Source organism: Podarcis liolepis (genome assembly GCF_965112155.1).
Source record: "Podarcis liolepis genome assembly, chromosome: 1".
In the NCBI taxonomy this organism is placed as follows: domain Eukaryota; kingdom Metazoa; phylum Chordata; class Lepidosauria; order Squamata; family Lacertidae; genus Podarcis; species Podarcis liolepis.
In genome coordinates this window covers 108095271-108117996 of record NC_139554.1, presented here as the reverse complement: position 1 = coordinate 108117996, position 22726 = coordinate 108095271, and the positions used below count along the sequence as shown (strand labels likewise).

The 22726-nt window shown below is 38.2% G+C and overlaps 1 protein-coding gene and 1 long non-coding RNA gene across 5 annotated transcripts in view; one reads left to right on the top strand and one right to left on the bottom strand.

The window, feature by feature from the left end:
* LOC310703232 overlaps positions 1–22726 on the bottom strand; it is a 403937-nt gene that overhangs the window by 298978 nt on the left and 82233 nt on the right. The gene's annotated exons all lie outside the window — the stretch shown is intronic.
* The window catches only part of FIGN (fidgetin, microtubule severing factor), a 123103-nt gene that overhangs the window by 30500 nt on the left and 69877 nt on the right, over positions 1–22726 (top strand). The window contains exon 3 of one of the 2 annotated variants that reach the window (XM_083493888.1): positions 16758–16811. The exons of the other annotated variant lie outside the window; for it this stretch is intronic. Coding sequence (XP_083350014.1) covers positions 16758–16811 — 54 coding nt within the window. The remainder of the gene's footprint in view (positions 1–16757; positions 16812–22726) is intronic. 2 annotated transcript variants of the gene reach the window in all.

Genomic DNA, 22726 nt, shown 5'->3' with positions numbered 1-22726 from the left:
TGATAGTTGTTCCTAGTGCATCGTTGAAAGTGAAAAGAAAAATAGGGATGTAAAGGCAGCCATCAGGATAAATGTTGGGGGAGGGGCTGTGTGTGTGTGTGTGTGTGTGTGTGTGTGTGTGTGTTTGTGCGCGCAGAAATCAGGCATGGAGCAACAAAGAGATCGAGGTATTTTAAGATCAATCTGACAGATTAAAAATTTTCTGTGAAGGTACACTTTTATTAACCCCCATTCACATCCCATTTCCCCCAGTAACACTACGTAGTCTGTGTTAGAATGTCCAGGAAACAGAAAAGGTATCTTAATGATGCAAGTCTCTCTCTCTTTTATTCCCTCTGCTTGCTTATGCTGTTAATACCCTTATCCTTCTAATGTGAAATACTTTTTTGGAGAAACAATATGCACATTTGTAAAGAAATTATAAAAGGATTCTCCTTTTGAAGATAATGAGTTTTTTCTTCAGGAACTGCAGGTTACACGGAACACAAATGAGCTCTAAGTGGAGGGATTTAACGTCCTGCTATAGCATTTAATTTCTTGAGGAAAGGAGTTCAGTTCAAGGTTAGCCTGTTATTGTGGTACTGGCAACTACTTCTCTCATTCCTGTTCTTCTGCCAGCAGTCCTGTACAAAAGGCAGTCATTTTTATTTAATACGTGGGGAGGTATTAATCACTGCAGTGTTTTCTTGTGAAAATTTATCTTACCAAATTCATTTTTTTCCACTACTCATGACAATAATAGGTGTTTAATTACTCAATAAGAGCAGTTTATAGATTCCATTTTTCCTCTTTGCTGGACAAATGGTATTGATTTTGTACTTCAATGCAACATGAAACAGTATTAAACTCAATTAGAATTCTGAAACTGGTAATGTACATTAGTTATGGTAACGGAATCCCACCCCCTCAGTCAAAGACACAAGAAGCCCCTGCCACAACTGAAAAAAAGAACTAACTCTCTTAAAACTCCCAGGACAAAAATGATCCATTTATGAAGTTAATTTTATTAACAAGTGGAGATACTTTGAACGTCTTCTTTTTAAAATAATGCATTACATATGTATGGGCACGTCATATTTTCATAGTGGACAACCAGGCCCATGGCAGCTAAATCTCTTACTAATGGGCCATTCAGAGTCATAAGATGTCACTATGCTTATTCGCCGTACTGCTGTAGATGTGGCTTTTGTGCAGCCAGTATTGTCAAGTACAACATTTCATCTGAGAAAAATAAAATTGACATTGCACATCAACCTTGACATCAGCCTGTTAAAAAACATATGGGAACCATCTCACTCATGCCTTGTCTTAAGCTTTCAGATTTGATCAGAGGGACAAGGGTTGACCACATGAATATTGTCCTGCCATCAAACATAGTAGCATAAGACCTGTGATTCAGCTCCAACATACTACTTCTGAGCTATACCTTTTTTTTCCATGCCTTTTGGTTTTTATTCTGAATTGTTTCCACTATGTAATCCAGTTTTCTTTCCTTATTTTTTTGCCATAAGAGGAACAGGAAAAAGATTTCTTGCATATTGTGTTAGCATTCCAGTTTTTGCACTAGCATTGCTTCTGAGATTTAGTCATCTGTGTGTGTTTGCACAATTAAAGTTATCCACAAATGAGTTGGTTTTGCTCTCAGCATTATGAATTGGCATATTAGTACGTGAGGCCAATATGCTACACAAGATTATTCACTGAGAGTAGGGCATTTATGACTATGTATGGTGAGGAAGATGTCAGAGTTCCTGTACCTTTACTAGTTGTGCAGAGGAAGAATTTGGGCAGGTGCAGCATCTATAACCATGTTGAATTATGGAATAAGCTACACATGCTTTAGATCTTCATTTTGTAGAAGTATTGAAACTTGAGACCTTAGGAGGGATGGAGGAATTTATTATTTTTATAGCATTGGGAATTATATTATCCACTAGGTATTGGGTACTCAGACTTAATCTCTTAGGAACTCAAAACTTGCCCCTCCACTCCTTGTTGTGGCAGAAACATTTTACGAATTGTCTATCCTGTTGGTGAATCCACTGCTGTATCTCTTGTTGCTCATACATTCATGGGGAAGGGTCAGCCTGTGCGTATTTTTTTATTTTTTATTTATTTTGCTGCAGTATCGGAATACACACACACACACGCGTGTGTGTGTGTGTGTGCGTGTGTGTGTGTGTGTGTGTGTGTGTGTGTGTGTGTGTGTTTAATACATTCATGGATGATCAAGTCTTAAATTTGCACACCAAGGAAGGATTTCCCACTATTTAGCTGGTATATCTAACTGCTGAAATATGTGTTGCTAGGAAAGAGAGTCATAGAATCTGTATTTGTCTTTCTTATCAGTTCAGCTATTTAGCTATTTTTAAAAAGAAAAGGAGAATATTGTTTATGTTTGCTATAACCCTGTATAAAATTCATACTTCCTTATATCTATTACCGTGTCTCTGCTTCTAACTGTACAGGATTGAAATCTTAATTAAGCAGCAGCATGTTTGTCAGGTTACTGTTTCCACTGGCTATAAATATAATTGACAATTTCTTATATTAATACCTGCTTTCCTTGGTTTAATTTAGATTATGTGAAAATATCAGCTCAGGTATTTAAAACAGAATCAAAATGGGATTTAAACAGATTAATCTCCTCTCAGTACATATATTTTATACACCTTTCTTATATTTAGATGTCTGTTTAGGTGTTCAGCAAAGGTAAATAATTCTGATGTATATATGCTTGCACTTGGAAAACATTTCAGTCTTTAAATACAATTTAACTAGTAGGAGTTTTTTTTTCATTTTGAACAAGTTTCTGTTGGATGCTTTATTCAAAATATTTCATTGTTTGTGTATGGAGGAATACATTATTCTTAATGTTTCAGCAGATAAGATAGTTGCCCATCTACCAGCATATTTTAGTACACTGGATATGCAGCACATTCGGCACGGAGGGTCACCTTGGAAAATGCAGAGGGCCACAGCTAATTTGCATATTTTAGTTAACATAATTAACATAATTTGTGCAAAGTGTGTGTGTGTGTGTGTGTGTGTGTGTGTGTGTGTGTAATGCTGGCTGATCTATTTGGCTTATTTCCACTGTGGTGAATAGTCCACTTCACTGGGACTGTTGCGATCTGATCCATTCAGTTACTGCATGTCTCCTTTTTTAAATTATTAGACCTCAACAAACTGAGAGTTCTTGAATTTTCTTCTCAGCCAAGTGGCAGATTAATAAATATTAGGGCCTTTTTCTTTTTCATTAAGGATTGCTTAAGGGCTGAAAAATTATTTTCTTTTTCTTAAAGTATGTTCAGTTCATGCCATTTTGCACACTGTACCCAATCTGGCAACCCTGGAGGCTTTCCTTCCTTTAAAGCTGCACTGCAGTCAGGTAAGCATGGGGCTGAGGTGGTACTCTACAGTTACCACTGAGTGGTGGGTGTGGTGGAATGCAAAGGTATTCCATATATGCTTACCAGAGGGAGATGCAAAGCAGCAGCTGAGTTAGGGACTGTTCCCTGCCTTTGGAAGCCGCCCAGAGTAGCTGGGGCAACCCAGCCAGATGAGTGGCAGATGCTGATGCGAATGATTATTATTTTGTATTTCTGTCTGGTAAGGATATGGGTTCTTCTTTGGTTGCCCCTTAGTACTGCTTCAGCTCCCTTGTTTACCTTGCTGCTGCTGCTGCTGCAGTAGCTGTAATGGAAAAGATTCTCCACTCTAGCTCTTCTTCTTTGGCGATCACTCGTAGCTGAGTAAGATTGTCTTCCATGAATATGGTCACAACAGTGAGTCCGTAAGTGGCTGTGGAGGCCAATTCTGGATGCACATGTCCTTCCACAGGGGGGACATAGGTTTCTGGACGGGAGTTGATCATGGTGAGGGTTTGCCAAGTGTGCCTTCCTCTTAGCACGTTTTCCCCTTTTGTCCCAAGTTCAAGCGTCTTCAAAGTTCATGACAAAGGCTGTTCTCCAATTAGAGCGCTCGCAGGCCAGTGTTTCCCAATTGTCGTAATTTATACTACATTTTTTTAGATTTACCTTGAGAGAGTCCTTAAACCTCTTTTGTTGACCACCAGCATTGAGCTTTCCAATTTTAAATTTGGAATATAGTAGTTGCTTTGGAAGACAATTATCAGGCATCTGAACAACATGACCAGTCCAACGAAGTTGATGTTGAAGAATCATTGCTTTGACACTGGTGATCTTTGCTTCTTCCAGTACACTGGCATTAGTTTGCCTGTCTTCCCAAGTGATATGTAAAAAAATTTGGAGACACCGTTGATGGAATCTTTCGAGGAATTGGAGATGGCATTTATAAGTGGCCCATGTTTCACAAGCATACAGTAAGGTTGGTAGTACAGTAGCTTTGTAAACAAGCATTTCAGTTTCCCTGAGAATGTCCCGGTCCTCAAACACTTCAGCTGGGAGAAAGCTGCACTCACAGAGCTCAGGCAATGCTGGATTTCGGCATCAGTGTCGGCCCTTGTGGAGAAATAACTGCTCAGCAGCCTCTCTATTACTGTTAAATCTATCCCTTATTTTTGAAAGAGCATTTACTGGGTAACATACACTGTATTAAAGCTACTCATAGCTTTATCAGAGGCCAGACACTATAGTTTACTTAGCCTAATGGTTGGTTCGCCCCTGGTTTTAATTACTCTGAAACCCATTTCCTACTTATGACAGTTCACTTTAAAAGCTGCATTGCTTCATTTCAGTAACTTTATTACTGTTTGGCTCAGAGATTGCTATTTCGCCTTGGCCACAGATTCTCATCAGTTGCCCAGTTCACCTTTGTCCACACTATACTTGTGAAATGACCTGCTCCTGTAATGCTTGTCAATAGCAAATTGCTGCATCCTCCTGCATCCATGCTGTAGCACACAACAAAGGAACGCAATACTTTTTAGATTTTTCACTCTTTCCTTTTTTTTAGAAATTAAACTTTAATGCAGAGAATCCTAATTAGCATTTAATACCTGGTAATTAAGGCACTGGTTGGGGTCAACTATATAAAGCACATCAGTTGAACTGGCACCTGATTAATAGTCTTGGTGATATAAAAAAGTTCAGCACAAAAGAGTGCTCTTCTAGGGTCAGTGCTTTAATAGCTGTGGAAAGTGCAGGTTTTGCCGTAATTCTCTCTTAACAACTGGATCAAAATAATAATTTGCGAGGTGTTCATGGCTGGCTTCTCCATCATGATGTCAGGTGAATTATTTTGGTGACGTCAGGCAGATTGTTTGGTTTTCCTAATACTGCCACCAAAACAATCAGACTTCGCTTAGTTTCCGCATTCCTTTTCACATTTAAATTTAGGATGATTTCTATGTGAAGTCAAATTTATTCTGAATATGGATGATCACAAGGTTTGTTTGCCTGCACCATTTAAGGACATAACACTACACAAACAGTATGTTAGTTCAGCAAAATGTATTGCTTAACCAAATGTTTTGGACAGTGCTTTTTAAAAAAAGTTTAGGGGTACTCTCATTTTCCTACTCATATTGAAATGCTGCCCCTCAATGAGGTCAAACTTAGATTCACAAAATGTTAAGGGGTACGCGTACCCCCCACGTAGCCCCAGAAAAAGCACTGTTTAAAAAAATAAGGCTATATCATATGTGCATCTTTATTTTTTTAAAAAAATATGCCTGGCTTTTTCTTACTGCAAAGCTTTAAAGTGGGGAAAATGTTAATTGAGGCACATCACAAATTTACATAGACCATGAAATCTTAAAATTAGTAAGAATGTTTCCGGATATCTTCATTTGTATACACATCTATTGACTTCAGATTGGGCCCATGGGGAACAAAGCAATTTTGGCTACGTCTAATGTTAACTGTGGAACAGTACCCACAGTTTTTCCCTTCTTCTAAACAGGATTGAACTTGAGCAAGTCCATTTGAATTGCATTGTTGGATGCACGGCAAATATCTCAGTTGGTTTCTTTTTTCCCAGTGGGAACTCCCAGGATACACAAAAACCAGGATACACAAATCGTATTTTATTTCATGTATGTGTCTAAATACTTGATTATTAAATGCCATCCATATGTTGAAACTGGTATCTGTACTTGAATCAGCTTGTGGCTAACAGGCAAATGACTTCTTCACTTTTGCTGCATCTAGCACTGGGGATACATATACTGTACATTAATCCTATTCTGATCAGTGCTCATCAGGTGCATACAAAATGTTATCTGCTCTGGATCCCTTTAGGTGGGCATAGGTCTATTCATATGGGCCTCAATCAATAGACTAGGGAAACAATTTTCATCTCAAGCAGAGATTAGTCCAAGTCTTATTATTTTTTAGACACAAATATGAATTTGTGCAAATTGAGCCTACCCTCAAAAGATGTACTCTTAAAAAAAATGAAAACCATTTCGTGTATGCTTTTTTTGTTTTTTGAAAAGGAGTATTTGATTTTATAAATAAATGCTAATAAATGTCTACTAGCATTTCCACTTGATTAGCACTTGCACCCAGGTCTGCTATCATACTGTGGCCAAATATTGGCATGGTTTGCAGTAAATGTTAAAACAAAGCAATTTTGCTGTCCTCTCATGTGCTTTCTGTAGAGTGTATATGTGTGCGCGCACAAACACACACATGTGCGCACAGACTAAATAAATAAATCACACACACATTCTAATTCTGTTAGTTTTCTATACAAGTAGTGTCTATTTTAATGGTCATTATATAAATCTGGAGTATGTCCTCTATGTGTGTTAATAAATAACAAAGGAGCACTTGCAATCTCCTTTTTATCCTATTCTCCTTTAAGGCTGGTGTATATATGTCTCTCCTATTTTATCCTCAGAATAATTCTGTAACTTGGCAGAGAGATGGTAACATGCTCATAGCTATCTAGAAAAATGATGGCTATGTAGATATTTGCATTGATGTTTCCCATGTCCAAATAGTGTTCTAGGCATTACACTAAACTGGCTTATTTCCAGCTTAATTTGGGAAACACAAATATTGCCAAGGGTTAATGCTCAAAAGAATGTTTTCCCCTTTTAGACACCTGCTTGATTTGTTGTGCATGACTTGCATTTACATTGGGCAATAAAAATGGTGTTCATTTAACACATAAATAGGATTGTTTGTGTCTGCTAAGATGTCACAGTTTTATTTCAGTAAAATGATTAAATCATCACCTTTTTATAACTTCCTTTTACCCTGGTGTATGGTTAGGGCAAAGGTTCAGACCAATCCTTTTCATGTACATAATCATGCACTGCAATTAATCACAATCTAGTTCTTTAAAAAGGAATCCATTAAGATGTAATACCATCTGAACAATCACCAAGTAGAAAATCTGATGCATTAAGAGTTCCAGGCTTTTGCTGTATGGAAGTTTTGTAGTATTTAACCTTCCTTACAAGAGCATTAAATTTAGAGCAGCTTATATGTATGAAGTATTAATATAAAACAGAGACAGAGCAGTTTATCATGTAGTGCTGTAATTTCTGAGGTCCTTAACAATGATATGATTTTGTTATCCTTAAGTAGGACTACTGAATTCAAGAAAAGTCTCTCTAACCTTCAGTGAAAAGTTGAGCACCGTATAATAAAAGCTTTTCAATTGAAATGGTTTTGTTCTTATTCTCTTACCTAGTTTTGAAAACGAAGTCTTGTATCCAGCTGCGTTAGTCACATGATTGCATCCCCTAGAGCAGAGGTTTCCAAATGATGGTCCTTGAGCTTCATTCTAATTGAATTCCTATCTCATCACTCTTTGGTGGCCATGTGCCCTATTCTACAGAAGTTGCCTGTATGAAGGTCTTTGAATCCAAGTCTGAGAGAGCTGTGGCCTTGAAGTTGCCGTCAGATGTATTATATGTCTACTTAAAAGTAATTATTTTTAAATCAGCACCTACTCATATAAATTAGCAGAAGTATTTATAAAGGTGTCTTCCTTTTGTTTTCTCTTAGCTGATGCATAAGTAGTACAGTACTTTATTGTACCAGAAGTTATCCTATCAGTCTGTAGGCCATGAAAACTGATCTGACTTACACCCGAACCCACAGCCAGTGTTAAGTCAGTGTCAAGTCAAGCAGCAAAACCGGGTGTATTAAACCTCAGAGTATGTGTGGGGTGTGTGTGTGTTTGGCTTGGTCTTCTAATCCAAAAAAATGTATTGTTCCTCTAACATTCTTAGCCATCTCTCATAAAAATTTAGAATCTTTTAAATATACAATCCTCTCAGAACAACCAAAATAAATATTAAAGGTTGTAGTCAAGCAAGGCATTCTCAGATTAGATCCAATGAAATCAATGGACTTCACTAATTTGACTGTGATCCAGCAAATTGTGTGTGTATTTAAGTCAAATAACTGAGCACAGGTTGTTAAAAAATCAAGAAGGCAAAGTCTCAAATATTCTCCAACTAAACATCAGTAAGAGCTGCTCAACAGTGGGACAGACTCCTTTGGAAGGAGGTGGAGTCCCCTTCATTGGAGATTTTAAACAAAGGTTGGATGGCCAGATGCTTTAGTTGAGATTCTTGCATTGTAGTGGGTTGGACTAGATGGCCCCTGGGGTCCCTTCCAACTCTACAATTCTGTGATTTCTCTTCAATACTGTGTATTAGCTGCTTTGCAGTCTGTGCTTTTTACACAACCATGCCTATACTACAAGTTTGTTTCCTGGTCAAGACTTGGAGATTTTATTTGGTTATGAGATACTTCTTTTCCCCCCAACCTTATTAATATTTGAAAATGTATTTACTTCACACATGTCTGGCTGTCAGAATAATACCCTTCCATGTTTAATATACTAAAGCAAAAAACGCTGTTCACAAGGCAACAGAGTATAGTGGTACCTCTACATATGTGCGCCTCTTGTTATGTATCCTTCAGCAAACCCAGAAATATATTTCCAGGTTTCGCTGCACGCATGCGCAGAAGCGCTCTATCGCGCCGCACATGTGCGCAGAACAGGCACCTCCGGTTGCGGAAACCTCGGGATCCGACAAGAGCTCCGGAATGGATCCTGTCCACGACCAGAGGTACCACTGTACTTGGTAAAGATCTCAGATGCTTAGGTAAGAACATGTTTCAGGGTGCCATGCACATGCTCATAACGTCATCTCAGGCACACAGAGCTCTGGAAACTACAATTCCCAGCTGCTATCCCTTCTTGAAAACTCTTGAAAACACTAAAACTTCATGGGAACCCTGCAGACCTGCACATGCCCAGTTAGCATTCCAAGACAGAAAATAATTTCCTATAGAACTGGTGCTTGATGGTGTATTATGCACTGGACAAATTCACATGCCAAAGTAGCTAAGGACAAATTAAAGTGATAAAGACATTAATGTGCATTAAGCTGAGGTGGAACTGACAATTTTGGCGATAAAATTACGGTTGCAGTCCTTGGCCCTTCAAAATGGAATGGCTCTTGAGGTCATTTAGGTTATACAGCCCTGCATTACAGTTCTCCCATAGCCTATACAAACACATGCGAGTGTTTCTGAATGCACAGATAAGTGCGAGAAGTAACATTTCATTGACTAATATGCATTGCTTTGAGATGTGAAGAAATAGACATCTGGCAATGCCATCTGACATCTGTCGGAAGCACTTTACAAGGCAGCTGTAAGCCAAGCAAATGGAACTAGGAACATGCGTTTTTGATTTACAAGTATAACAGATTTCCATTGTGATTTTTCTGTAAGACATTAATACCCCATCATTTTCATATTTATGATAGTAGCGTTATGTTGTTTTGCCTTACTCTATACACATTGAAGTCAATGGACTAAAGTACCTATATTTATGTTTAAGGCTGATCTGGTCTGGACATGGCCAATACGGGAGGGGCAATTTAATGAAGTGCTGGTCCAAGAGAAAGATCCTGTAATACTGAGTGCTCGGCATTGCAACCATCCCTTTACCCATGCTTGGTTGCAGCACCATTTAGACCGAGAACCTGCAAAGTAAGCCTGAAAGGCAAGCAAATGATTGAGCTGGCTGACTGTGCTTTAAGTGAGAAATATGAACTAGCGGTGTTCACATAAGTACCAGACTTAATGTAAGGATTCATAGAAAGATATGTAAGAAGGTTCCAGATCCATATTTGGAAACTTTATTTTGAAATCTGTGAAATAAATTATAGTGGCTGCCTAGGCATGATTTTCTAAATGGGAATTATAAATAGTTTTCAAACATTTTGAATGATGAAATAGAATGGGCTTAATTACTAATATAAAAAACAGCACCATATATTTGAATGATGTTGCAACAGTTGAATGATGATTTAGGCTCTAGGTTTATGGTGAAGATAAATTTAAAACTATTTCACATAAGCATTCATAAAAATAAAAATAGCTTGCAATTGTATCTTCTAAATGGGAACTAATATATTTGAATCACCATTATTAATCAGAAATCATATTCACATGTAATATACACCATCATGTTCCTTTTTTGGTGGGTTTTTATTTTTTTACATTATCATTTATGTCCTGTGGTTGTGCCTAAATTACACAAAATGAGAAACTCTTTACAATGCATGCGTGTGCAAGTTGGAAATTAAAGTATTTAACCTTCTTCTCTTCCATCTATTAGCAAACTCATTTTTTAAACAATTATAGGGGGAAAATGGTTAAAGCCAATCATGCATTTATTTTGATAAAAAGCCTGAAACAATATTAGCTACTTTCCACAAATAAAAAGAGAGTCAAATAATCACTCTGAGCAGATTTTGCAAGGATCTTGGAGGGCATAATTATGTTGGTGCTTTTAGCACAGGGCAAAGCAAAACATAAAATTAAGGCATGAAAGAGTGTACCTATTTTGAGCATAACAATGGGATAATTGCTATGGGATTTTATTACCATCCTATAATGTAAAGATGCAGTTTTCCCTTTTAGATATAACTTCTCAGTCTATTAAGTTATATTCTTGGTGACATGAATCTGGTTGGAGAGGTTAAGAAGTACTTGAAGCCTGAATGCAATCTTTAGATATCTTTGGTATGCAGTTTCAACATACTATGTATTTTATTCTCTTTAGCAGAGCTCTTCTGCTAAACCTTGTGCCTTCAAAATCTTTTACACAAATACTTTCCAATTCATTCTAACCTCCATCCCCCGCATGGCAGCAGGCAAATGATGAGCATTCTAGGACCTTTTGATTGCACATGGCTGTCTAGTTTGTGTTGGGATAGTATTTAGGAACATAGGCAGCTGCCTAATACAAAATAAAAAAATTCCTTCCAGTAGCACCTTAAAGACCAACTAAGTTAGTTCTTGGTATGAGCTTTCGTGTGCATGCACACTTCTTCAGATACCAAGTGTGCATGCACACGAAAGCTCATACCAAGAACTAACTTAGTTGGTCTTTAAGGTGCTACTGGAAGGAATTTTTTTATTTTGACTATGGCAGACCAACACGGCTACCTATCTACAACTGCCTTATACAAAGTCAGACTATTTATCAATCTTGCCCAGCCATGCCTGTTCAATGGAACTTTGTCTCTCCTCTCCTCCTCTCCTCTCCTCCCCTTAATCCTCCCTTTAAATCTGTTCTGGGGGTTCACCCAACCTTCCAAAATAGATTTGGAGAGAGGAAGGAAGGGTTCTGTTGCACAAATGGAAATCTTGTAGTAATGAAATGAGGGCTGCATCTGAGAACAACAGACTTACTTAGGGGACAAAGGATAGGTGCCATAGCATACCCATCTCTGCCCTCTCCACTGTACCCTGACTCCAGGTAGTCACCTTGTTCTGCACAATGGTAGGGCTATCCTTCAGAACTGATGTTTATTTATGTTTCTTTTGAAGTTTTAGTGTGGCTGCCTCTCTTGTCTTAATTGATGATGTGTTTTCCATTCAATTGAATGGGAACATTTTCTTGACATACTTTGTTGTATTTATTTTTTAAGCCATTTGGGTTATTACAGTGGTACCTCGGGTTAAGTACTTAATTCGTTCTGGAGGTCCGTTCTTAACCTGAAACTGTTCTTAACCTGAAGCACCACTTTAGCTAATGGGGCCTCCTGCTGCTGCCGTGCCACCGGAGCACGATTTCTGTTCTCATCCTGAAGCAAAGTTCTTAACCTGAGGTAATATTTCTGGGTTAGCGGAGTCTGTAAGCTGAAGCTTATGTAACCTGAAGCGTATGTAACCCAAGGTACCTTTGTATTTTAATAGAAAAGCAAAGGATAAATTTTAAATAAGCTTAAAAAGTAGGTGGATCTAAGAATGGTGCTTTTGGGCAGAAGAAGGCCCATTCCCTGTTTCAAACAGGTTTGCTGGTGGCTATCTTCAACAAAACAGCTAGCTGTTTGGCTTACTAGACAGAGAGTGATGGAGGGAAATAGAGTGCAGTTTCACTTTGTATATAATAGATTGTTTGCATTGATGCTTCTGTGGTTTGTATAATCTGGAGAGAGTGAGTAGCAGGAGGGATGATGTTCCAAGGAAAGCTGAGCTCACCCTGACTCAAGCTCACCCTTTCAATATTGATGCCCTTGCAAGGATCAAGTGGTTGTAGCGGACTCAGCTGCATGTTACAATTTATGCATGATTTATTTCAGTTGGTCTTTGCAGATTTAAAAATTGTGTTTGCCTTCCTGGCTCACCATTTTTCCAGTCTAAAGATCATAGGTTTTATTTGATTATATTTTGGTACTCTGTTAAAGTCGACTGGGTCACCTTGCATTGCACATCTATTTAGTATTTGCTCATTTCTTTTAACATGTTCATTTCACTCCACTGTGAGAAGTTAATGCCATCTTTTATCTTTCTCTGACTGGATGTCAAAGGACATAACATTAATAGAAGCCAGACACCTCTAATATAGTTTCATGAATGGCCTTTTGAAAAACACACCTAGAATCCCCCAAAGAACGTAAAATCCGCTGCATGGTAGTAGATCTGGCTAGATAATTCTTATCCTATGTAAACACTGTACACTGTACACTTTGTGCATTGCAAATTTGCGTTCTCCCTATTTGTTTCCCCCCCTCCCCCTAACGGATGGGATGACCAAGCACATAGGAACATATTCACAAGTTATTTCAATAAGATCTGTTTTGTAGCTAAATCAAAGGATTAATACCCTGATCCTAACTACTAATGTCCTGATAACATTTGCTTTATGGGTATGGGAGTTCCTACTCATGCCCAGAAGAGCTTCCCAGTTCATTTTATTAAAAGGACCTTGTCTTAAAGAAATGTCTGTATGAACTGAATCCATTGAAATTAATTCCACTGAAACCAACTACAATTCCCTTTCTCTCGATTGCACTCACTTAAGATTGGATTCTAGGTATGAATTGCATTCTCATGTTTACTATGAAAATTGCTCTCCATTAAAAAAATTTCCACACCACAATAAATTTAGATATTAAAATAGTATAGTGTTTTACCCATGCTGGCTGGGTTTGATTAGAGCTGTGCTCCAAAACATCCAGAAGGGTATCATGTTAGCTACCCCTGTTGTAACTTTTCCTCAACAGCAGAATTGTTCCATCCTTGTCATTATTTAAATGGTCATTTTCTGTGCATTCTCTGTCTTAACAATATCCCTTTTTAGAAGCTTGTTCTGGCTATCCTGTATGCAGAAGGTGCTACAGTCAAGTGTAACATACCCTTTTCCTAACGATTTTGAAAGGCCAGCTTCTTCAAGACTGTCTGGAAGCTATTTTCAAGTGGGGGGAGCTTTTATTCTACACACATTCTATTACTACCATTTTGATTGTTTGTGCCCATGACCAGCACCCCATCCCTAACTTCCATTTGCAACCCACTTCAGGTCAGGCTACAAACCATGAGTTGAGGACTTTGTTTGTTTAAATATGTATATCAGTTTCCCATATCGTCTTATTTTTGTTTGACCCATCTGGCAGACTATATACACTTGTGAGTTTTGAACAGCCTCCATGTCACTGTTTGCATGTAAGAATTGGACCCTATACTTCTGTTTTATGTAAGCAGCTATTTCTAGTATGCATTGTATATAGATAATGAACTAAATATTTCACTCTGCACCTACAGAAGTCTAAATCTGAGTTAGGTAACAAGTGTGATTAGTTTGAGTTTAATGGTTTTTTTTAGTAGTTATTATGAAGCACGTAATTAAAATATTGCTTAGTGTTTTCTCTCTTAGTGGGTCACTACTTTCAACTTTCTGATAAGGCTAAGGATGTGGCAGCACTGTTTTGTTTGGGTATTTCCTAGTAAGGTTGGGTCGGATCCTGCAAATACTTCTTGAAATGCAGTTCTGAAGAGCTGGGAGAAAATTAATTGCTTGAGGGACCATTGACAGTTTCTGTGTCTCACTATTGAACTACTGGAATTCTGTCAGCCTTATGATGGCAAGCTCCTCTAAAGTGAATTAGTTTAACTGACTCTTAATTTCTTTATAAGCTATTGTCTGAAACAGAAGGACATTTAGCCAATTTTTTTGACAATTGGCCTTTCCTGGCACAATTCATGCTTTTTTGCTGCCTTGACTGTTTTGCCAAAATGACATTTTTTTTTACCTTGTTTTAAGCCATCTGATTCTGTGGTGATTAAATGTTAACAACTCCTTTCTTTCAATTGACTAACAGCCAAATACAGAACTGTCCATTTCAGGGGCCACACATGGGGTAGGTGGCAGTGCCTGGAGGACATGAGAGCTTTAAATCATTATGGATTACATAATCTCATCTAACAAAGAGTGCACTGCATAAATGCTGTTTTTAGCCTACCCAGGCTACAACCCTGATCCTGACTTCCCTCTCATGTTACTTAACTCTAATTGTGAAACCACAGAAAGGTGGAGTTGGACTCTACAATCTTGCTTGCCCCTGCCCCGCCATGGTGAAGGGGGTCAGACAGCTCTTGAGATTTTTTGGGGCAGTGAAGGGGGATCTGAAAATATCCTTTCTGCAAGTAGGCGCAGCCCATGGACAGAGTTCTGCTCACAGGATCTCCGATACAAATCATAGTCTCTCCTTTCCTTTGGCTCTCTGATCCACATTATAGTTTCTCCTGTCTCACCCACCCCTTCAGAGTAAGGACAGTGAAGACATGCTTTTGTTTGCCCTGAGTGACTGCTGATTTGGCTAGCTAGGGAGAACCCCTAAAAACGGCCATATAGCAGCAGTTTGTTGGGGCTGCAGAAAAGCACACACAGCAAAAGCAAACAAATCCATGAAAAGACCAGTAGGGACTTAAGGGGTTTTGTTCCCATTAAACATTCACTTTTTGCATTGAAAAATACACTAACACATCATAATATTGCTTGTACAAAAGGTTGCAATAGCAGCAGTGTGATTCTTGACTTTTGTGTGCTTTAGGGTGTCCATTGCACCCAATAACAGCACACTGAAGTGTGTGTCACTTGTGCTGTTTCAATTGCATCTTATAAATTTTGAATCGTATTAGTCATATATACTTAGAGGTAATATTTGTTTTTTTAAAAAAAATTGCAGGGGTGGGAGGTGGACGTACAAAGAAAGGCATGCATGATTGTTTAAAGTGCCCAACTAACGGGCTGAAAACATTTTTATTTTCATTAGGGACCTAAGTAAAAGCTCAGGGTAGCAAACTCCTCCTATGGGCCTCTATAAGAGAAACAGGGCAGCATGTCATATAAATTAATGTGCCCTGTTACTCCCAAGAGGTCTGCCAACATTTTCTACTGAAGTGTTCTCTCTCTGTTTTATGAAGTGAATTCACCACGGCAAAGTAAAATCTTCATCTTTGGATTGTAAATCTTCTGGTTACTCTTTATGTTGTTACAGATAGGTAGCCGTGTTGGTCTGCCATAGTCAAAATAAAAAAAATCCTTCCAGTAGCACCTTAAAGACCAACTAAGTTAGTTCTTGGTATGAGCTTTCGTGTGCATGCACACTTCTTCAGATACACTGAAACAGAAGTTGCCAGATCCTTCTATATAGTGAGAAGGTGGGGAGGGGTATTACTCAGAAGGGTGGTGGGAATGGGTGATTGGCAGATAGCTGAGATGAGCCTGTTGACGTTAAGAGTCGTTAAGAGTCGTCAACAGGCTCATCTCAGCTATCTGCCAATCACCCATTCCCACCACCCTTCTGAGTAATACCCCTCCCCACCTTCTCACTATATAGAAGGATCTGGCAACTTCTGTTTCAGGTAATCCCCCCCCCCCAAAAAAAAAACATTTTGGCTTTTTTACTTATATCTTCCAGTCAAAGCAGCCCAAAATATTATGTTTATAGTGTTGTCTCTTATATGCTGTTTGGTTTTCCAGTTGTACAGTGCTAATATTTTATATGAATAATTATATGTATTGAGCATATCCAGCCACAGCTAAACACTTTGTTTCACTGATTTCAGTGGAAAAGTGAAGAATAAATATTTATTTGTCCTATTATGAGCTGTTGCAAATATTATGCAATGTGTTATAAAGTTGTGGGGTTTTTGAGCAGGGTGTTGGTAAACACGCAAGACAAATTTGCACCCAGGTAATTTTTTACAAAAACATAAAACCAACTTCAGGAATTAAATGAAGGATATGGTTGGAAAGAACGTGAAAACATGACTGAAATAAACATCATGAAATTCTTTCACGAGTTCATTGACCTGCACAAATACTAAAAATTGCCTGTACAGTACTGCAGATAAAAGACATGGGGATTTATATACATTTGTTTAGCTTAGGCCAAAGCTACTGTGAACACTGCCAGTTTTTGAATGATCTTGTCATTGTTATTTGCAAATAGGAAGTCATTTTTTCTGTAAATTTGACCAGTGCTCTTGTCCTTTCAGCAACTCTGGAAGAAATCTATCTCTTACAGAGCGGGTTATGGGGCAGCGAAAGAGGTACATACTTATATCTCTCCCATTGCAATCACTGTTAACTTTGGCTGGATTGTGCTCATTTATGTAGAACTTTTATGCATATTATAGGCTTCTAGAACACAGTCTGCATTTTATATGTTTGGTCCTTTGATGTGGAAAGATTGTCAGTGTGGAGTAGTGGGATGTGAAATAATATAATATGAACTGGGGAAATGTCATGACCTGTGTGTATATGTTGAGGGTGTGGGTGGGTTTACCTCCCTTGTGAGAGATAGAGAAATAATATGGGGAATTTGAGGTCTGAGTTTTCTATCTGAGAGGCAAGACAGTACATTGGGTTAGGAATTAATGTTTAGAACATGGAAGATTTGGGGCCTTGGGAGGAATTTGGGTTGGTGTTATTAGGTTAAAGAAAGGGGAAATGATTATTTTCATCTGGTGGGGGTCATAAATAAATAGTGTGACAAAATATAAATATAATTGCCAGAAAGGCATCTACTTTTATCATGCAAAAAGTTTAGATAAAATCCAAAATCTATAGAAAGGTAACACCTTTATTGGGACCCGTTAAACAGTTACAAGCCAGCAAGCTTTTGAATTTTCCAGAGCTGCTCTTCAGGATGAATGTTAAACATTGATAATACTTGAACAACCCTTAGAGCATGCCTCTACAAATTAAAAGCAAATTCATTCCCCAAGGCTGTGCAAGGCTGTGTACTAGTGGTTGTAATGTGATATTCACTCTTCTAAGCCTCCTTGCTATTTTGCACTGGCTGTTGGTGAATAAGAAAACAAAATAAAATAAAAATAAATTTAAAACTTGTTTATGCAGTCATGATCATTCTATTTGACCATTCTGAAATAAATATGTGAACTTTATCCGTTGAGGACATTTCAGTTGCTGCTGGGTCAAATGAAAGCTCAGTATTGCGTGATAAATCTGTGATATCTGTTTTTTCACATGCAAGTTGTTATTTACTACAGGAAATAACTGCAATGCATGTGCAAGAAATCCTGCTGTGTCATACTGCCAGCTTTTCTTTTCTTTTCTTTGTGTTGCTGTTTGCTGCTTTGATTTTAAAAGTTTGAAATATTCATAAGAAAACCACTCCCCTCTTTGCACAGCCCCACCATTTGACATACTTTTAGAAGTTTCCTGAAATTGACATGGCCATGAAGCTCATTTGGTAAAGCTCAGTTAATTTCACCACTCCATCAACTTGAGCCGGAAATAGGGGAAATTGATGAGTTTGATCTTGGGAAAAGAAAGTCAACAGGATTTCCCCTCTATGGTGAGGTGGTGATCAGAGTAATGATACTATAATAGACAGAGGAAAATCACTCTTAATGCTCCATGGAAATGAAATACCTTTCTATATAGCCAGTAGATGTGAGCAAAACAGAAATCTCAGCCAGAGACCCATGTTAGTAACATGGGAAACTGCTTTATAGTGAGTTAGATCCATTTAACTCAGTGTGGTCTATGCTGTCTGTTGGAAGCACTCCAGAGTTGCATGTCTCCCCCGGCCTACCAGATGCCATGGGAACTTCTGTATGCAAAATATGCACTTCACTAGTGATCTATGGCCGTTCCACGTTTATTTATTATTGATCCTGCCCTTCCTGCAAAAAGAGCCAAGGGCGGCATTGCATTTCCAAAGCAGAGAAAATGTAGTACAGTGCTGTGGGAAGTTCCAGGAATGGTGCAAGTGGAGAGTGAGCTTGTGCTTCTTCTTTTTTGCTGGGGTATAACATTATTTTGTTAACCCCATCCCACCTGGATTGGAAATTTAAGGCTGGTAAAGAAATTAGGTAATGAACATAATTTACTTTGGAAGTTACTGCAATATAACATTGTATGTGTGAATCTACATTTTATAATTTACAGTGTAACAATCTCTGATCAGTCTTGTGTGGCTAAAAAGCAGTGGATTTTTCCACCATCTTGGTCTTGTTTTTTTAGGGGGAGGTGGGAACAGCTTGTGCATATTCTGTAATAGTGACTGTGAAGACATGCTGAAGGGGTGGTAATAGTTCCTATCCCTGCTGCACCTCGTATTAATTGCACTCAGTGTGTGATATTGTGAATGCTAAAGTCCATCTTGACTAGCATTATGTTAAATACTAAATGCCCTGTCTACATTGCAATTTTAATATGTTCTGACAAACACATTTTAGATCTGAGAGCTCCCGTTGAGGTCAGGGTGCTCGACATCCTGTTAAGTAAATGTTAAAGGATTCGGTACATGATGCCTGTGAATTCCGGCATTGTAGCAATTAAAGCATTATTGAAGAGAGTTTTAGTGAAATATAAAACCTGTTGCTTTCAGATATCACGAGGGATTTTAATAACCTTTCGTTTAGAATAGCTGTAGCCATTTGGTGACTTATTTTTATGGGGGGGGGGGCGGAATAGAAATTAAAAATACAATGTAAAATTCTACTAAAACCATTTTGGTGGTTTGAAGTATGAGTGAAAATTGTCCAGAATATCAGAATGTGCATGGTATGAAGAAGTTTAATGTACTACTGTGCTACTACAGAAAACAAATGAAAATGCCTCATTTGAGTGTTTGCTCAAATTCTATCTTAAGGCTTTGACTAGACACAGACTCAATGGCTTCACCCGCAGCCAGTCTCCTGCCCTGTGCTTTGTTTACCACCTACCCTGATGAAGAGTTCCAGGGAATTTGAAAGCTTCCACACTACTTTGTGACATTTTGGTTGGCCTAGTAAAGGTATTGCCCTAATACAGATTTTAAAACAAAATGTTAGAGAAATAAAACTGTTCTTTATGAATTTTGCGATTGTCTTTGCTTCTGTTTGCATCCAAATGAAAGTATAGGGGTTGTACCCAACAAAGTTGTCCTCCTCGTCCACTGCTCAACATAACCCAGTCTTCAAGGCGGCGTTACTAATCAGCAGCAGGCTTTCTCAGCAGGGGGTTTGAATATCCTTGTTGATACGTATATGGCCCCGACAGGCCGACCATAGAAGTGAAACGATTAAAAACTTCCAACAGAGGTAAAATAATTTAAAAGTCAAATAAAAACAGCTATAAAGACGGCTGTAAAAGGCTATAAAAGGCAATAAAAGGTTTGTAATCCGGAGGGTTCACGAAGGAGAAGTTGTTACAGCCGCCATCTTCTTTGGCTCCTCGCCTGTTTGCGCAAGGTCTTCTACTAGCATAATGGAGCTGCTTCTCCCTGTCCTTCACTCCATGTTCTGGGATTTTCTCCAAACCTCCAGAGCAGTTTGGGTGATACAGGGAGAGGAGAGGCGGAGAAGTTCCATTGAGTAAGCCCTTGCATGAATGGGATGACTTCATTGGATACAACCCCAGAACATCCTACCTTCATATGTGCTTCTGATGCCAAAGTGGTGGCAGCAGGGGAAGATTTTTGCAAAAAGGGGGATTCTCAAAATAAGCCACATTTTTAAAAAAGCCTCTCATCTAATACTATTGCTTTTGTTTGTTTTTTTGAAACCACAAAATATTACTCAAGGAACAGGTGTGTTTAGACAGTGAACAAAATTTCATCTCTGGTGCCACTCACACACCTGGGGTGGTACTGGCTTGTGTTTTATGGGGGTATTAACACTGAATGTGGATGTCAAGTTATTTAAAATTTGCTTTGCTTCAGAGAGACTGGAAGATATATTTTAAGTCACCTTTTTTTTTACTTTTTGCATGGTTACTGTTTAACATATTATTATTGTTTAGAGACAGATTATGCAGTACTTACCAATGCACACTAAAGCATTAAAATAACTATCATGGTTTGAAAACCAATTTTTCACAGTCTTGGGCAAAATCCTTGTGCAGCCTGTTTTTTAAAAGGACACTGTCAGTTTGAAAATGTTTTCACTTACTATGGCGATGAGAAATTACTCTACCTTAACATTTTATGTATAGGCACTTTCACTGTTTTGCTGATCATCAGCAACATTTCCTCTAACCTACGTGTGTAGGAACCTGAGAAGCTGAAATACCACAGATGAGCTCTACAAGGCCAAATGGATGAGGCAAACTATGAACTTCTGTTCTATTGCTAAAAGGCTCCACTAGACTGAAGGGCTCTGATAGCCGCAACAGACCTTCTTCATTATAGTACTTCATTAATATGTGGTGTCTCTCCAGCATTAGATGGAAGTGATATTATAATTCTTAAATGGGGGGGGGGGCAAATTCACCAGAATGTGATGACAGTTTTACAATTTACAAGGGATCTGGAATGAATTAAGAAAAACTTATACACCAAGAAAGCCTTCAGTAGGCAAGACAATGTGAAATTTATCATCTCTTAGGATACTTTAGTTTTGGTAGAGCTATGAGAAGCTATGAGATGTGGCTTATTTTAGCAGATATGTGAACCCCAGAAGATGATAGTGAAAAGTGCATTTGGCTAGGTAAACATGTGAACCAACAAACCTTTACCATGTAAATAGTCACATGAGATTGGGCCTTTTCTCAGCATTGGTAAATAACTGTTTGTTACCTCCTATTATTATTATTATTATTATTATTATTATTATTATTATTATTATTATTAACTTCAAATCCCTTGCTTCCTAGTATTCCTACATATATTGTATATCTATAGCAAGATCTGAGATGTAAAACCTTTCTTTTGCCAAGTATGAAGCCCTTCCAACTGCCCCTTCCTTTCAAATACATGTGAAGAAGGGTCAAAGGGCAATGGTCTAAGATTAGGGGCCTATGCTCTTTGTCAGGTGTGGGATGCTCAAAATTCTTGATACATTTTGGATCAGATCCAAGTCTAGAACAATCTGTAGCCTAATCTTATTTTTAAAACTGTTGGATCAGGCATGGCAGTTTGCACCATTATCTCTAGCTTAATCTCATTTTCTTTATACACAATTTGCTGTTTCTGTGATGGGCAGTGGCTTTCCAGCATCTAGGGTTCATCAGGTCATTCTCATCACTAGCTACCCAATGTTTTAAACATGCAGTCCCAAGGATTGAACTTGGGACCTTTCACAAGGAAGGTGTATGCTCTACAACTAAGGCATGGCCCTTGCGCCATTTTTACCAGTGCCTTTTCTGTCCTAGAATATCTTGTGCTTGATTTCACAGGACTCCATCATAGTTACAAATTCTTACAATGTTCTTCTCTTATACAGAAAATATATTATCATGTATGTAGCTTTTGTTTTGTTTTGTTTTGTTTTTCTGCTGTGAGTATTTGACTCAGGAAGTTAATATGCACAGGTCCAGATTAATAAAACAAGAAGAAGCAAGACCGTGTGAATTCATGGAAATACATGGGCATTTAGTTACACGCCAGAACCATGTGTCTGAACTGAGGGAAACAGCAAGAAAAGTAAACTTCTATATAAACAGAATGCCATTTTCTGTCTTCAGACTTCTGTAGCGCCATTAGTCTTTTTGTTTGCATATACTGTTAGAAAGATTAGCAAACCTATGTGAATGTAAACTGCTGTGCATCCACAGGTCATTTACAATGATGGCATGCAATTGTTCTTGGGATTTTAGCAAGCAGAGATCAGTGTCTCTCTTAGTTACCACATGCTGGTGCAGCATGGTGTGTAAAATTACATGCCATGTCATGCCAGCTGGGAAGATAATGCATCTCACTATTGTACAAATATATATTGCCATTGACCTTTTCTATTACGACTTTTCCAGTACCTTTGAGAAGCCAATTACAGCATTTTAAAGAAAAGACTGTAAACTCTGCTATTGTATCATACTGAGCCAATATATTCAACCCTTGAGAAGTTGTCCCTCCTCAGTATCTTCTAATAGGTACTCAAGTACAGCTTGTGTGGCGCATCCTCTTGATTTAAAGACCACGGCTACTGCTGAGATCCTCTAGAAATAACATTTTCAAATTGCAAGACTAGAAATAACAATATATTAAAAACGGGGACTCCCCCCCCCCAAAAAAATA